This window comes from Ranitomeya imitator, chromosome 1 (genome assembly GCF_032444005.1).
Source record: "Ranitomeya imitator isolate aRanImi1 chromosome 1, aRanImi1.pri, whole genome shotgun sequence".
NCBI lineage: Eukaryota > Metazoa > Chordata > Amphibia > Anura > Dendrobatidae > Ranitomeya > Ranitomeya imitator.
Window position 1 is genome coordinate 508,628,227 of NC_091282.1, and position 16,892 is coordinate 508,645,118.

General features: G+C 43.8%; 1 protein-coding gene across 1 annotated transcript in view; it reads left to right on the plus strand.

Moving 5' to 3' along the window:
* Positions 1-16,892, plus strand: part of SVEP1 (sushi, von Willebrand factor type A, EGF and pentraxin domain containing 1) — a 505,032-nt gene that overhangs the window by 56,433 nt on the left and 431,707 nt on the right. Inside the window, exon 2 of the mRNA XM_069766556.1 lies at positions 9,865-10,120. Within this exon, the coding sequence (XP_069622657.1) occupies positions 9,865-10,120 (256 nt within the window). The remainder of the gene's footprint in view (positions 1-9,864; positions 10,121-16,892) is intronic.

Sequence of the window (16,892 nt, forward strand, 5' to 3'; positions counted from 1 at the left end):
GCCTGTCCCACACGTCCAGATAATTCCGGTATCGGAAAAATCGGTACCGGAATTATCCGTGTCCGTGTGCTCACGTGGCACATCAGTGTGGCACACATGCGGCATCCGTGTGCCACCCGTGTGCCGACTGGGTACCACACGCACCGTGCAGGAGACAGCGCTACAGTTAAGCGCTGTCCCCTGCATTTTTTTCTTTCTTTTTTTGGTGTTTAAAAAAAAGATTCCTGTCCCCAACCCCCTCCCACCCCCTGTGCGCCCCCCCCCCCCCTCCCGCCGCTGTTAATAAAATACTTACCCGGCTCCCTCGCTGCTTCCTCTCCTCGCCGCAGCTTCTCCTGTATGAGTGGTCACGTGGTGCCGTCCATTACAGTGATGAATATGCGGCTCCACCTCCCATAGGAGGAGCTTTTCTTTGAAAAAGTAATGTCGCTTATTATGCTCTGAGCTCTCTCCAGACCTTAGAACATAGTAAACAAAATATGCCAAAAAAAATCTTCATACTCACCCTCCGCTCACCTCTCCGGATCTTCTGCTGTTCACTGTCATCCATCCAGTCCTTACCCCGCATCTTCTGATGCCCTATTGCTTGCACTGGATTCTTTGGTCCTCTCACACTGTACGACACATTCAGGTCTCATGGTGCAACTTGAATTTATTCTCTCATCTCTACTGGCATGCTGTTTTATTAAAATAAAGGGTTTGCAAAGCTTAAAAAAACACATACGAGTCTTTGCCTATGGAGTTCAATATTTCTTTTTTTTTTTTGTAAATTTATAGTATAGCAAAAAAACATGGATGGAAGCATAAAGATTGTGTAGTCGTCGACATTTGTTGCGAGTACATTAAACAATTGCTCCAATTACAAAATCAATCTTGATGTGAATAGGGCCAAAGAGGTGCAAAAGTCCAAATAGTAATATTCTTCTCATTTTTATTTCTCATATCCAAAAGTCCTGAAACAATGTATATTTAGTATGACATTTTGGAAAACTCTGATGTTGTATTTCCTTGTATATTGAAATTCCTTCAGCACTGAGGTTTTTTTTTTCGAAATCTGTTTCAGTAGCCCTCAAGAATGTAATCTAAACTATGCGTAACTTTAATAAATAAAGTAAATCCATACACCAGCAAACAACTGTGCAGATGTGTGCGAACTACCACTGTGGAGGGTCGGATACTTCCAAATAATTGAAAACATGATTAATACTTAATTTTATTTTGTCTGGATTAAAGCCTATTATTCATTTGAATATTTACTAAAAATTCTCAATTTGTTATATGTGACCTGCTTATCTCCCTCCAGATTAATTTGGTGTTAGGGCTGCAGGAGTTCGGCAGCCATTGCACAGCAATGCATCATTGTCTTCAGTGCAGCTGAATTAGTTGCATACTGTACATTCCATTGTTTTAAAACAGCGGAGATAATACATCTGGGTCAACATCTGCAAAAACACAGCTAAGGGTAGCTTCAGTTTCCAGCAGACTGTCTACGCGATTCCATGGGGAATTTTTTGATTTCTCGGATATGCCAGCAATGCATTATTTCATGTCTATAACTACTGACTTGAGTTAGATGAATTACTTTCAGGTCGCAATTCGGATGGAAGTGAGTCTATAATGCACTTATTATTATAGGTTGAGACAATAAATGTGTAACCACTGAAAAAAGGCAGGCACAGCTATTAATATGTAACAAGCCTCATTTGCTACATGGCAAACCTAACAGGACACTTAAGACTGATATGTAAAAAATGCAAATAGGCTAAAGGTATATGAATAGTAATCCATATTTTATTGGACGGTACAATAAAAAAGCGAAAGAAAGAGCACTAAATTGTACCTGAAATATTAACCATGGTGCCAACAATGCTAAGGTTCTACATCTTAACATGGCCAACATCTTCATATAGAACACTCTATGTTTCAACCACAGTGACAATCACAATAAAATCAGGATAATATTTCAATAATATCAGTTACCATTCTAACAACTGTAAAGCAGAAAAGAGCAGAATAATACAAAAATTAATTTTATAGAATACTACAATGAAAGCAGGCCTAATTTATGTATTAAATTCATGAGGCCAAGGTACTCTGCTAAAGTTCCAGGGTAAGCGAGGTAAGTGGGGAATTTATGTATTAGAATCATGAGGATAAGGTACTCTGCTAAAGTTCCAGGGTAAGCGAGGCAAGTGGGGAATTTATGTATTAGAATCATGAGGATAAGGTACTCTGCTAAAGTTCCAGGGTAAGCGAGGTAAGTGGGGAATTTATGTATTAGAATCATGAGGATAAGGTACTCTGCTAAAGTTCCAGGGTAAGCGAGGTAAGTGGGGAATTTATGTATTAGAATCATGAGGATAAGGTACTCTGCTAAAGTTCAAGAGTAGGTAAGGTAAGGTAAGGTGGTGGTCGGGAAGAGATGCCCACATGTATCACCGCATGCTGTGTCTTCCTGTCTTCCTCCTGTAGATAGTAGACTTCTATAAACATGTAGGGTTTCAGGCTGCTTTTGAATGTTTTGAAGGTGGGGAATAGCTGACTGATAGGCATAGTGAATTCCAGAGTATAGAAGAAGAAAAGGAGATGTTTTTCAAACAGTTGTGTGAGGAGCAGACAAATGGAGAGAAAAAAATAGATCTTGACAGGACCAAGATTACATGTGGTAACAGGAAAGTAGGTCAGAGATAAAATGGGTGTGAATCAATTCACAGGACTCAATCTATTGGCTAGATTAGTAGCCTAGTGGCCATTGGATAAGAGCAGAAAGAACTGCCTCCTACCTCTGTGTCTGGATAAGAGCAGACAGACAGAAAATGACCTCTGTGCCAAGACAGTATATTGACCCTTTACAGTCCATCAGGTCATCATAGTGCACAATTCCACCTACTTTAGAGGTTGAAGTGGGCCCTTTACTTCTTGGTTGCTGATGTGACTGCACAGGTTGCATCAATGGCAGCTCCTCCCCTATCTTGGAATTTGTGGCTCTTTTTTGATTAGCAAGCCTGGTACAACGTCACATGTGCATCACACTGCAACAGAGGTGTCAAAAGAGAAGCTGTGGATGTCACAGGTAGGAGGTGGCTCTCAGGAATTCCGTCCAGCGGCCACAGATTACTGACTGGGTGTTGCAAATCAGTTCACACCAACTGTAATTAAAGATATATGGGGGTAACAGGTTGTGGACAACCTATTAAGTCAATATTAGTATTCTGAATTTCTGTATTGAATTCTCTGAACATAATTGAGAGTGTATAGTGGTTTTAGCAGTCTGGTAGACAGAAGTTTAACAAGGAAATTGGGTTATTTGGGCAACAGAATTTAGATCTCTTTTAGATATTCTTTTTTGACATATTTGTTCTGTGCAAGTTTTTCACTAGTTCACTTCCATTGCATTTTAGGGTGCTCTTCAAATGCTTATGATTTTTTGTGGACCAAGTATTTAAAAAAAAAAGAAGAGACAGTACGTTACTCATCCATTTCATGGATTAAAATTACCCATTCAAGTTTATGAGTCCATGAAAATCATGGACATCACATGAGTGCCTTTCTTGAGTAGTTGTGTGCTGTCTGTTTTAATGGGGAGCTGACCAAACAATGATGATATTCAGTCCATTTTATTATCATGTAAAAGAAAATAACAGATATCTGATTGGGATTATATGGTGGATTGGATAGGCACAGAAGAGGTAGATGGGCAAACACCGCAAAGGATGTTGCAGTAATCTAAATGGGAGATGATGAGAACATTAACTAGGAGAAAAGAGCAAATAAATTCATGTGGAATTAAATTCTACTCGAAATTTTCAAAAAATCTGCATGTCTGGGGTGTACCGGATGGGGGATGGTGAGTAGTGGAGGGGCTGGAGAGGTGAGAGGTAACATGAGTATAAAGATTTTTTAAGTTTTTACATTTTACATTTAATATGCTCTGGGGTCAAGAGAGACCCCAGTGCATAATAAGGGAAACTAAATTTGCATAAAATAACTTTGTGAGAATAGGCAAATACAAATTTTGCCTGATTCAATCCTCTCTTTTCATTAGCATTTTTGTTTTGAGAAATGTTTTTGAGTTTTTAGACAACTATTTTGTGTAATAAATTGCAATTAACACAAGAAATTATTGATGGTTCTAAAAAGTTTTGTACCATTGGGCCACATTCTCACAATGAGCTTTGGAGCGTTTTTTATGCTGTAGAATTTCTGCACCTATTTAAATTAGTTTTTTTTTTACATGCGTTTTTATCTTGTTTTTGAAGCTGTGTTTTGGGTCTCTGTTTGGTGTGTTAAATAAAGCTGCTTTGCTTTTGATACTTCGTGAATTTTTGCTTTGACGAAACTTTCTTTCTATACATAGGTGCGGATTACATGCATTTTTTATGTATTTCCGAGGCAGAAACGCAATAAAAACGCATGTGCGGTTTTCTTTGCTACGGAGTTTCCACCTCTAATGTTAGTTTATGGGGAAAATTCCCTCAGAAAACTCAGCGCACCCGCAAGAGAAGTTGAAATGCTGCGGATTTGAAAAACGCACAACAGGTCAGTTTATGCTGAGTAAAAAAGAAACACAATGAGTTAGAGTCCGTGCTGGTGTATTGGTTTTGCTGCTTTGTGTCAAACATGTGTGACAGGCTAACCTTGAACACAACTGAGTGGGTTCTTTTCCATTTGGTTTTGTCTCAACGTTTTGAGGAGCCTTACACTGTGATTGTGGGTCCGAGGAGGCGGAGATGAATGTGGGTACATCCACTTTTGAGGCGACGTCTGACTAAAGGTAATTTCCACCGACTGTATGCTTCTCTATGCAGCCATCCTGACAAGTACTATCAGTACTGTCGGATGAGCCTGCCTACATTTGACCTTCTTCTGGAGGCTGTGCGCCCTGGCATAACCTTCAAGGATACCAAGATGTGCAAATGTATTTCGGCAGAGGAGGGCCTTTATTTACATTATGGTATGTATTCATATGTATATGTTTTCTCGCATAGCACTCGTCCGTATTCTACAGTAGTGTGACCCCGGCCTTAGAGATAAATCTGTTGACATTTAATTAGGGCCATATTTCAAAATCTCTCCACGAGGCTTGAGCGAAACGGATCGGACAAATTCAAAAGTCGCCGACTTTTGGCAAAGTCGGGTTTCATGAAACCCGACCCGATCCTAGTGTGGGATCGGCCATGCGGTCGGCGATCTTCGCGCCAAAGTCGCATTTCGTATGACACGCTTGGAGCCATTTTTTCAGCCAATGAAGGAGCGGGAGCAGAGTGATGACATAGGTCTTAGGGGCGTGGACGCCTATCGCCATCTTGTCGCTTGTGCGCTGTAGCGATTTGCAATGTGTAACACCAGCTTTTCTGTTCAGGGATGGAGGAGAGAGAGAGAAAGAGAGAGAGAGAGAGAGAAAAAAAATTACCCATTGACTTTGCATTGGGTTTCGTGTTTCGGTCGATCCCCGACTTTTCGCGATAATCGGACGATTTCACTCGACTCGACTTTTGAGATAGTCGGGTTTCGCGAAACCCAACTCAACCCTAAAAAAGTAAAAGTCGCTCAACCCTACTCTCCACAACTACCTAAAACACAAGACACAAGTGACAGAGAGCGCTGCTGCATTTTTGTGTTGTAATCTGGAATTCCTTTCCCAATCCTGATGTTTTGCTGTGTGAATGAGTACAAACAAGTTATGGTATTACTATTTTTTTTAATTCTGCTACTGAAAACATGAATATTGTTCTATCTAACCTCCTAACCCATTTTATCTTTGGTAACGGAATCATCTCAGTGACATTACTTGCAACATGTTACCATCCTTACCTTAAAAAAGAGTTACTATACAGCAGAAATATTATGCGAAAATAGAAACACAACTTTTGGGTGAATACTAGAACGATCTCAACTAATTTAACTAACTGCATGAAAAATCTGAGAATTCCCACACTATAACTTGTGTTCTAATGCCGGTTATAGGGGTCTCAGAAATTAGAATATAGAATAAATGAAGATCTTAGGAAATAAAGGGATCCTGATCATAAAGGGTATTCAGTCCTTTATCGCAGTTCACAACCATTGAAATTAATGGCTCTCTATCATGAACGTTTTATTGTTCAGTGGCAGCAAAAGGGTTTAGACTTCAAATTCTAAAGAAATCTGTGGCCTCTTCTTTATGGAAATCTGTAGGAGTCCGAGCTCAGGAACCCCCACCATTGTCATCGATTCACACGTCTATATGACATGTCAGAGGATATTAGGTGGATTTCAGTGATTCTATTATGTTTATTTTGTATGGAATATTTAAGAATTCCTAAGACTCTGTCACTGTCAGTGGGCAGTGCAAGAAAACTTCTAAGCTACTATCCTAGAACATCAGACGTCAAACCTCTTGTTTTATTTAAAGTTCACTTAATGATATCATTTTGTTAGACCACCCACGCTACTATGAGAAAATGTTTGATGCCAAAAATGAATTTTAGATACAATAGTAGAATATCTCATCTCGTTGTTGCTCCCTTCTAGGCATAGTCATTCCTGAAGTGTTGAGTTGTCGAAACAGCTGCTGTGATGAAAATCTCTGTGATTTTTAGTGGATGTCTAAGACATTGTAGACTTATGAACTGCTCTTGTACCTCTTACGTGAGCAAAAATTATAAAATAATATTATTATAAACGTGGGTGATATGTGAACGTTTTCAGATGCAATGCTGTAGTAAAAAAAAAGACAGTTGAGTTACGGTTCATCCAAACAGAAGTCTCAAGAGTAAGGAGGAGCAATTACACATTTTACTGTTTTCTTGTAATTGAAATTTAGGCTCTGTTCACATGGGTGTTGTTATTCTGAAAAGTAATTGGACTGCTTTATAAAGTATGTCTTGGGAACCCAAAGAAAATCAATTATTATTGGGTGCTTCAGATTTCCATTACCCCAATATTGCATATTATCAGACGAAATAGCTCAACATACTGCAGTGTCTATCTAGCAATTATAGCTGTGTACACAAAACCATTACCGATATAGTGATAGTGAATCAAGACCAGCATTGACATTTATCACCTCTTCAGAGGATGGGTAAGAAATGGCAGCAAGGAGGCTCAATGGTTAGCACTATTTCTTTTCAGCACTGGGGTCTTAGGTTCAAATCTCACCAAAGACAACATCTGCAAGGAGATTGTATATTCTCCCTGTGTTTGTGTGGGTTTCCTCTGGGTTCTCAGCCTTCCTCTCACATTCCAAAGACATACTGATAGGGAATCTACCTTGTGAGCCCCAATGGGGACAGAGATGATTATGCACCCTCTAAAGCAGGGGTGGGGAACCTTTTTCCAGCCGAGGGCCATTTGGAAATTTCTACCATCATTCGGGGGCCACACAAAAATGATCACCTTGAAAATTACCCAGGTATATTTAATCTAACAATTAATTATGGTAACTCACCCGTAATGTGACAGCTGGACCTGCTTCTCTTTAGTGCAGCTGTGATGTTAGGTGATACTGATAATGTTGCTTTTCACAGCTGCTTTTCTAGGTTTATATCGGCCTGAAGAGCAGTCAACTTTTTATCATCATAATAAGTTTTGTAAAGCATATGCATCATATAGCAGACACTGGGACTACTCTATATACATCACATAAGAGACGCAGAGACCGCTGTATATACACCACACAGGGGACACTGGGGCTGCTGTATATACATCACACAGGAGATGCTGAGATTGCTGTATCTATATCACATAGAGGACGCTGAGACATCACATTGGAGTCAGGGACTGTTGTATTTGCATCACGTAGGAGACGCAGGGACTGCGGTATATCTATCACACAGGAAACATTGAGACTGCTATATATGCATCAGAGGAGACTATGGGTTCATATAAATTACAGGAAGGGCTGGGGCATAGACATCACAGGAGATGCTGGGACATATTCATCACTGGGGAGGCTGGGGGAATAGACATCACTGAGGGGCTATATACATCACTAAGAAGCACAGACAGCACTCGGGGTATATATGTCCCTGGAGAAAATATACATCCGTGGTCGGGTCACATATATCACGGGGGGCTATATATATCACAGGTGGGAGGATATACAGAAATTGGGGGGATATACAGCACTTTTGAGGTAAATGCAGCACTGGCGAATATACACATCACTTGGGGGCACATACAGCCGTGGGGGGATATACAGCACTGGGGGGAACAGGCATCTCCAGGGTGGAGAGCTCAGAGAGGGGCACATAGCTGAAGGGGACAGAGAACACAAGGGACACAGAGATCACATTGGAGCACAAATATCACAGGGGGTACATAGCAGGGGGGCACAGGGATCACAGGGGGCATATAGCTGAGGGCACAGATCACAAGGGGGCATACAGCTGAGGGGCATAGATGATAGGGGGGCGCATAGCTGGAGGGCACAGATCATGGGGCATATTGTATGGGGGCACAGAGGTCACAGTGGGGCATATAGCTGGAGGGCACAGAAATCAGGGGGGCATATATCTGGGGGGGCTATATATATCACAGGTGGGAGGATATACAGAAATTGGGGGGATATACAGCACTTTTGAGGTAAATGCAGCACTGGGGAATATACACATCACTTGGGGGCACATACAGCCGTAGGGGGATATACAGCACTGGGGGGAACAGGCATCTCCAGGTTGGAGAGCTCATAGAGGGGCACATAGCTGAAGGGGACAGAGAACACAAGGGACACAGAGATCACATTGGAGCACAAATATCACAGGGGGTACATAGCAGGGGGGCACAGGGATAACGGGGCAAATAGATCACAGGGAGATCAAAGCTGGAAGCCACAGATATTACAGGGGTGCACATAGCTGGGGGGCACAGAGATCACAGGGGGCATATAGCTGAGGGCACAGATCACAAGGGGGCATATAGCTGAAGGGCATAGATGATAGGGGGGCGCATAGCTGGAGGGCACAGATCATGGGGGCATATTGTATGGGGGCACAGAGGTCACAGGGGGGCATATAGCTGGAGGGCACAGAAATCAGGGGGGCATATATCTGGGGGCACATAAATCACAGGGGGCATATAGCTGGTGGGAATAGGGATTACAGGGGGACATATAGCTATGGGGCACAGAGATCACAGAGGAGGCACAAAGTTGGGTCCTCAGAGATCACAGGGGGCACAGATCCCATGGGGCATATAGCAGGGAGGCACAAAGACCACAGGGTGGCATATAGTTGGGGGGCACAGATCACAGGGAGCAAAAAGATCACATGGGGGCATATAGCTGGGGGGCCGCACAGAGATCATGGGGCACATAGCTGCATAGCTGGGGCACATAGGTCACAAGGGGGCACATATCACCAGTAGAAAAGCACAGAGCTGCTGGCACAGAGATCGCTCTGGACTCAGCAGAAGCTCCTATTCTGGGACAGGAGAGCATTGAGCATTAAACGTGCTTGATAACCCTGCCCACCCAGACTATGTCATCTTTCATGTGCAGGGCAGACAGCGTTCTATAATGAACGCTGGGTGCCATGCACTTTGGGGTTAAAGGGCCGGCAGCTGGCCGGACAACGCTGCCACCAGAGCATTGGGAACTATGGGGACCTGCCCACAGGCCACCTGAAAAGCCATCGTGGCCACATACGGCCCACGGGCTGGAGGTTCCCTTCCCCTGCTCTAAAGCTTTGCGGAATATGATGGAGCTGTATAAGTAAAGCATATAAATATCTGGGTGCTGACCCTATATACGTAGACTGTCTTTTTAAAGTAAGGCAGTACAGGTCCTCCAGTGAGAGGGGCTTTTTACAAATTTGTAACTAAATATTGATTTTATAGAGTTTTTTTACACACACTTATTTGTATATCTATTTTAATGTTTTACAGCAAATACTCAGGCACTCGCGTAATGATTCTACTAAGGTGATCTTTCTCATCACGGATGGCTATTCAAATGGTGGAGACCCAAGACCTGTTGCAGCAGGTTTACGAGATCTTGGAGTGGAAATCTTTACAGTTGGAATATGGCAAGGAAATATTCGAGAGTTACATGACATGGCATCTCAACCAAAAGAAGAGCACTGTTACCTGCTGCATAGCTTTGCAGAGTTTGAAGCACTAGCTCGACGTGCGCTACATGAAGGTATAAGGTTTGATATTTACATACATACAGTGGATATAAAGTCTACACACCCCTGTTAAAATGCCAGCTTTTTGTCATGTAAAAAAAAATCATACCAAGAAGAATCATTTCGGAATTTTTTCACATATTTAATGACACCAAAATCCACTCAAAAGCTACATTTCAGAACTGTTTATAGGAACTAATTGGGGGCCAGATTAACTTTGCATAAAGATCAGTGTCACTAGCATCACATGACCATATACCTATACATATGACAGTAAATGAGATGTTTAGTTTAACCCTATTTTAACAGAAATCATGAAGACATGTTAATGTGGCACTTACTATTAACAGGCTTCACTTCTCCACTTATTAGTGCAGCTTTCCTCACAGTCTGATGCATGCAACCATACAGCCTGCCATCCAGCAGAGATACTGAGCAGCATCCGCTACTGCTGCCCAGTATCTCGTGGTGAACTCGTATTACCTGTCTGATGTCAATGTGAGTGTGAGAAAGTTCTCACGCTCCCGGTGCCTTCAGAACGGTTCTGTGAGCTCACAGCCAATGAACTCACTTCACCTTTTTTACGTTAGTGTAAACACCATTAGAAACTTTCCCACAGCACTCGGGCTAATGTCAAAACGGTATCGGAAATGTCAGTGTTCATGTGTGTAATACTTGTGGCACATGAGTGGGAACACGGTGGGCGCCAGAGAATCAGCGCTACAGCCAACGCAAGCAGGGGAGAATGATGAGAGTTGTATTCAAGTGATAACAATGACAGGCGGCAGCTGATGGGACTATTACTCCCATCAGCCTACTACTGCTGCCGCTAATAACAGTGACAGCAGGAGTATTCATCAGTCGCCGTCTGCGCTATAAATAAACGGCATGGGTTCCCCTGTATTTTTGGTAACCAGCCTAGCAAAACTCACAGCTGGGGGCTGCAACCTTCATCTGTCAGCTTTAGCAAGGCTAGTTATCAAGAATAGAGGGGTCCTCACACCATATTTTTGTGGTGAGCACTTTGAACCCCCAAGTGCTTCACAGATGTTTATAACGCAGAGCCGTGAAAATAATAAATATGTTTTTTTTCCTCAAAAATAATTTTTTAGCCCAGCATTTTTAATTTTCTCAAGGGTAATAGGAGAAATTTGACCTCAATAGTTGTTGTCCAGTTTTTCCTGAGTACGGTGATACCCCATATGTGGGGGTAAACAGAATTCATCATCTTTCCCCCATCTCACACTACCCCTCCACCAGACCTATCCATCAATGTCAATGGCTGCTCACTATCCCCAGTCCCACACGCCCGGTGCCTCGGGGTGATCCTCGACTCTGCCCTCTCTTTCAAGCCACATATCCAAGCCCTTGCCTCCTCCTGTTGTCTCAAACTCAAAAATATTTCCCGGATCCGTGCTTTCCTTGACCGCAACACTGCAAAAACGCTAGTGCATGCCCTTATCATCTCCCGCCTCGACTACTGCAACCTCCTACTCTCTGGACTCCCCTCTAGCACTCTGGCACCACTCCAATCCATCCTATACTCTGCTGCCCGACTAATCCACCTGTCCCCCCACTATTCCCCAGCCTCTCCCCTGTGTTAAGCCCTTCACTGGCTTCCTATCCCAGAGACTCCAGTTCAAAACCCTCACACTGACATACAAAGCCATCCACAACCTGTCTTCTCCATACATCTGTGACATGGTCTCCCGGTACTTACCTACACACAACCTCCGATCCTCTCAAGATGTCCTTCTCTACTCCCCTCTCATCTATTCTTCCCATAACCGCATCCAAGACTTCTCCCGTGCTTCCCCCATACTCTGGAACTCTCTACCCCAACACATCAGACTCGCGCCTACCATAGAAACCTTCAAAAAGAACCTGAAGACTCATCTTTTCCGACAAGCCTACAGCCTGCAGTGATCCTCAACCTACTGAACAGCCGCACAGCCAGCTCTTCCCTCTCCTAGTATATCCTCACCCACCCCCTGCAGACTGTGAGCCCTTGCGGGCAGGGTCCTCCCTCCTCATGTACTCGTGTGCCTTGTTATCTGCTCATGTTTAATGTATTTGTCTATATTTGCCCCGTATTCACATGTAAAGCGCCATGGAATAAATGGCGCTATAAAAATGTATAATAATAATAATAAACCACTGTTTGGGCACATGCCAGGGCTCGGAAGTGAAGTAGTGATGTTTTGAAATGCAGACTTTGATGGAATGCTCTGCGGGTGTCACGTTGCGTTTGCAGAGCCCCTGATGTGGCTATACAGTAGAAACCCCCCACAAGTGACCCCATTTTGGAAACTAGACCCCGAAAGGAACTTATCTAGATGTGTGGTGAGCACTTTGAACCCCCAAGTGCTTCACAGAAGTTTATAACACAGAGCAGTGAAAATAATAAATACGTTTTCTTTCCTCAAAAATAATTTTTTAGCCCAGAAGTTTTTAATTTTCCCAAGGGTAACAGGAAACATTTGACCCCAATAGTTGTTGTCCAGTTTCTCTTGAGTACAGTGATACCCCATATGTGGAGGTAAACAACTGTTTGGGCACATGCCAGGGCTCGGAAGTGAAGTAGTGACGTTTTGAAATGCAGACTTTGATGGAATGCTCTGTGGGCGTCACGTTGAGTTTGCAGAGACCTTGATGTGGCTAAAAAGTAGAAACCCCCTACAAGTAACCCCATTTTAGAAACTAGACCCCGAAAGGAACTTATCTAGATGTGTGGTGAGCACTTTGAACCCCCAAGTGCTTCACAGAAGTTTATAATGCAGAGCAGTGAAAATAATAAATACGTTTTCTTTCCTCAAAAATAATTTTTTAGCCCAGAATTTTTTATTTTCCCAAGGGTTACAGGAGAAATTGGACCACAAAAGTTGTTGTCCTGTTTCTCCTGAGTATGCCGATACCCCATGTGTGGGGGTAAACCACTGTTTGGGCACACGTCGGGGCTCAGAAGGTAAGTAGTGACTTTTGAAATGCAGACTTTGATGGAATGGTCTGCGGGCGTCACATTGCGTTTGCAGAGCCCCTGGTGTGCCTAAACAGTAGAAACCCCCCACAAGTGACCCCATTTTGGAAACTAGACCCCCCAAGGAACTTATCTAGATATGTGGTGAGCACTTTGAACCCCCAAGTGCTTCACAGACGTTTACAACGCAGAGCCGTGAAAATAAAAAATCATTTTTCTTTCCTCAAAAATGATGTTTTAGCAAGCAATTTTTTATTTTCACAAGGGTAACAGGAGAAATTGGACCCCAATAATTGTTGAGCAGTTTGTCCTCAGTATGATGGTACCCCATACGTGGGGGTAAACGACTGTTTGGGCACACGTCGGGGCTCGGAAGTGAGGGAGTACCATTTGACTTTTTGAATACAAGATTGGCTGGAATCAATGGTGGCACCATGTTGCGTTTGGAGACCCCTGATATGCCTAAACAGTGGTAACCCCTCAATTCTACCTCCAACACTAACCCCCCACACCACTAACCCTAATCCCAACTGTAGCCATAACCATAATCACAACCCTAGCCACAACCCTAATTCCAACCCTAACCCTAAGGCTATGTGCCCACGTTGCGAATTCGTGTGAGATTTTTCAGCACCATTTTTGAAAAATCTGCAGGTAAAAGGCACTGCGTTTTACCTGTGGATTTATCGCGGATTTTCAGTGTTTTTTGTGCGGATTTCACCTGCGGATTCCTATTGAGGAACAGGTGTAAAACGCTGCGGAATCCGCACAAAGAATTGACATGCTGCGGAAAATACAACGCAGCGTTTCCGCGCAGTATTTTCCGCACCATGGGCACAGCGGATTTGGTTTTCCATAAGTTTACTTCGTACTGTAAACCTGATGGAACACTGCTGCGAATCCGCAGCGGCCAATCCGCTGCAGATCCGCAGCCAAATCCGCACTGTGTGCACATAGCCTAATTCTAAAGGTATGTGCACACACTGCGGAAAACGCTGCGGATCCGCAGCAGTTTCCCATGAGTTTACAGTTTAATGTAAACCTATGGGAAACAAAAATCGCTGTACACATGCTGCGGAAAAACTGCACGGAAACGCAGGGGTTTACATTCCGCAGCATGTCACTTCTTTCTGCGGATTCCGCAGCGGTTTTACAACTGCTCCAATAGTAAACTGCAGTTGTAAAACCGCAGCGAAATGCGCAGAAAAACCGCGGTAAATCCGCGATAAATCCGCAGCGGTTTAGCACTGCGGATTTATCAAATCCGCTGTGGAAAAATCCGCAGAGGACCAGAATACATGTGCACATACCGAAACCCTAACCCTAACCCTAACCCTAGTTCTTACCCCAACCTTAGTGGAAGAAAAAAAAAATTCTTTATTTTATTATTGTCCCTACCTATGGGGGTGACAAAGGGGGGGGTCATTTAGTATTTTTTTTATTTTGATCACTGCGAGGTTTTATCACAGTGATCAAAATGCACTTGAAACGAATCTGCCGGCCGGCAGATTCGGCGGGCGCACTGCGCATGCGCCCGCCATTTTGGAAGATGGCGGCACCCAGGAAAGAAGACAGATGGACCCCGGGAGGCTCGGTAAGTATGATGGGGTGGGGGGGAACACGAGGGGGAGGGTGGATCAGAGCACGGGGGGTGGATCGGAGCACGGGGGGGGTGGATCGGAGCACAGGGGGTGGATTGGAGCACCGGGGGTGGATCGGAGTGCAGAGGGGGTGGATCGGAGTGCAGGGGGGTATATAGGAGCACGGGGTGTTATTGGAGCACGGGGTGAGCGGACAAGAGCACGTGGGGTGCGGACAGGAGGACGGAGGGGAGCGGACCTGTGTACCAGACTGATCGGAGGACTGGGGGGGGGATCGGTGGCGGTGGGGGGGCAGACCAGTGTTTCCAACCATGGCCGATGATATTGCAGCATCGGCCATGGCTGGATTGTAATATTTCACCAGTTTTAATAGGTGAAATATCTCAAATTGCTCTGATTGGCAGTTTCACTTTCAACAGCCAATCAGAGCGATCGTAGCCACGGGGAAAGGGGGGGGGGTGAAGCCACCCCCCTGGGCTGTACTACCACTCCCCCTGTCCCTGCAGATCGGGTGAAATGGGAGTTAACCCTTTCACCCGATCTGCAGGGACGCGATCATTCTGTGACACAGCATATGCGTCACAGGTCAGATTGGCACCAACTTTCATGACGCATACGCTGTGTCACAGGTCGGGAAGGGGTTGATAATAGGAGGATCATACGCTATTTTTTGGGGGTCCCCCATTTTAATAGTCAGTGAAGGCTAATTATACAGCTGCGAGCTGAAATTAGGAGCCTGGGAATCTCCATGGGTATTACCCCCCTCCCAGGCTATAAACATCAGCCTCAGCAGTCGGCTTTCCCTCTGCTGTTTAAGAAAACACTACTTTTTTCAGAAAAATTATTTAATAATTACATACATGTACAGTAAACTGTACACACTCTGTACTAATTCTGTATGTCACTGGCATCTCTGTCATACCATTTTTTTTTCGTACCAGAAACATTAGGAAGCGTGAAACTGGCCTTAGGATGTAAATTGGATGCAAGGTGTTAAAAATCTGATTGCACTCGCATGAAAAATGTGTGACACTTGCATTACACTCGTCCGACTTTGCAGGAAAAATATGGGACCGATTTTAAAATTGCTAGCGTGACTCCAGCTTTAGGTATATGTGCATGTTGAGTATTTGCTTGCAGAAATTTCTGCATCTCTTGGCAGCAAAAACACGCGTTTTGCTGTTTGTTTATTGGCACCTTTTCTGCCACGGCATTGTATGCGTTTTTGTATGGCAATGAAGGCTTTGTTGAGCTAAATATATTTTTTAAAAAGTTTTGTGATTTTATTTCTTGGTTCAACACCCTCTTTTTCATTCTGATGTGGTAGCATCAGGGTAATGGGATTAGGGCTTCGTGTCAGCAGTTGTCATTGAGACAAAGCCCTAGGTTTATTAATGAAAAGTTGGCAGCCAGACACCATCATTACTAAACCGGTAAGTAAACATACACACTTGTGCATATGCACACGCACATGTGCATGCACATACTGCAACCAGCCTATTTAGGATGTAAACAGCCTATTTAAGAGCGTTAACAGAATGAACCTTCTTAGGCTGTAGCCAAATACCAACTATTGATTTTTACAAAAATATAAAAAAAATTGCACGGGCTCCCACGTAATTTTCATAACCAGGAGAGGGAAAGCCGATGGCTTTGGGCAGATGTTAATATTCTGGGAAGGAACCTAAAGCCATAAAGGTTCACAGGCCATTAATATCAGATCACAGCTGTTTGCTTAGCCTTTAATGGCTAGTTCACAGGGGGACAAATGATCCCCCTATAAAATCTAACTAGCAAAGACTCGGCAACCAGCTTAGGGCTGATGGTAATAGCCTAGGAAGGGGCCATGGATATTGGCCTCTTCCCTGACTGTAACATTAGCTCTCAGCAGCCCCAGAAAAGGTGCATCTTACAGATGCACCAAATTTGGCACTTAGCCTTGCTCTTCCCACTTGCCTTGTAGTGGTGGCAAATGGGGTAATGGTTGGGGGTTGATGTCACCTTTGTATGTCAGCCCAACAAACATGCTCTCCGTGCATGTGTCATGACTGATAAATCTGTGACACATGCATCTGCAGCGCCGATCAACTGATCGGCCGGTGTGATCCAGGAAGCCAGGTTCCCTCTGCAGCTTATTAGGCAAGCGCTATACTCTAGCTTGCCTAATAAGAGGGAACCTGAGCAAATTCGCTCATCTCTAGTCCCCAT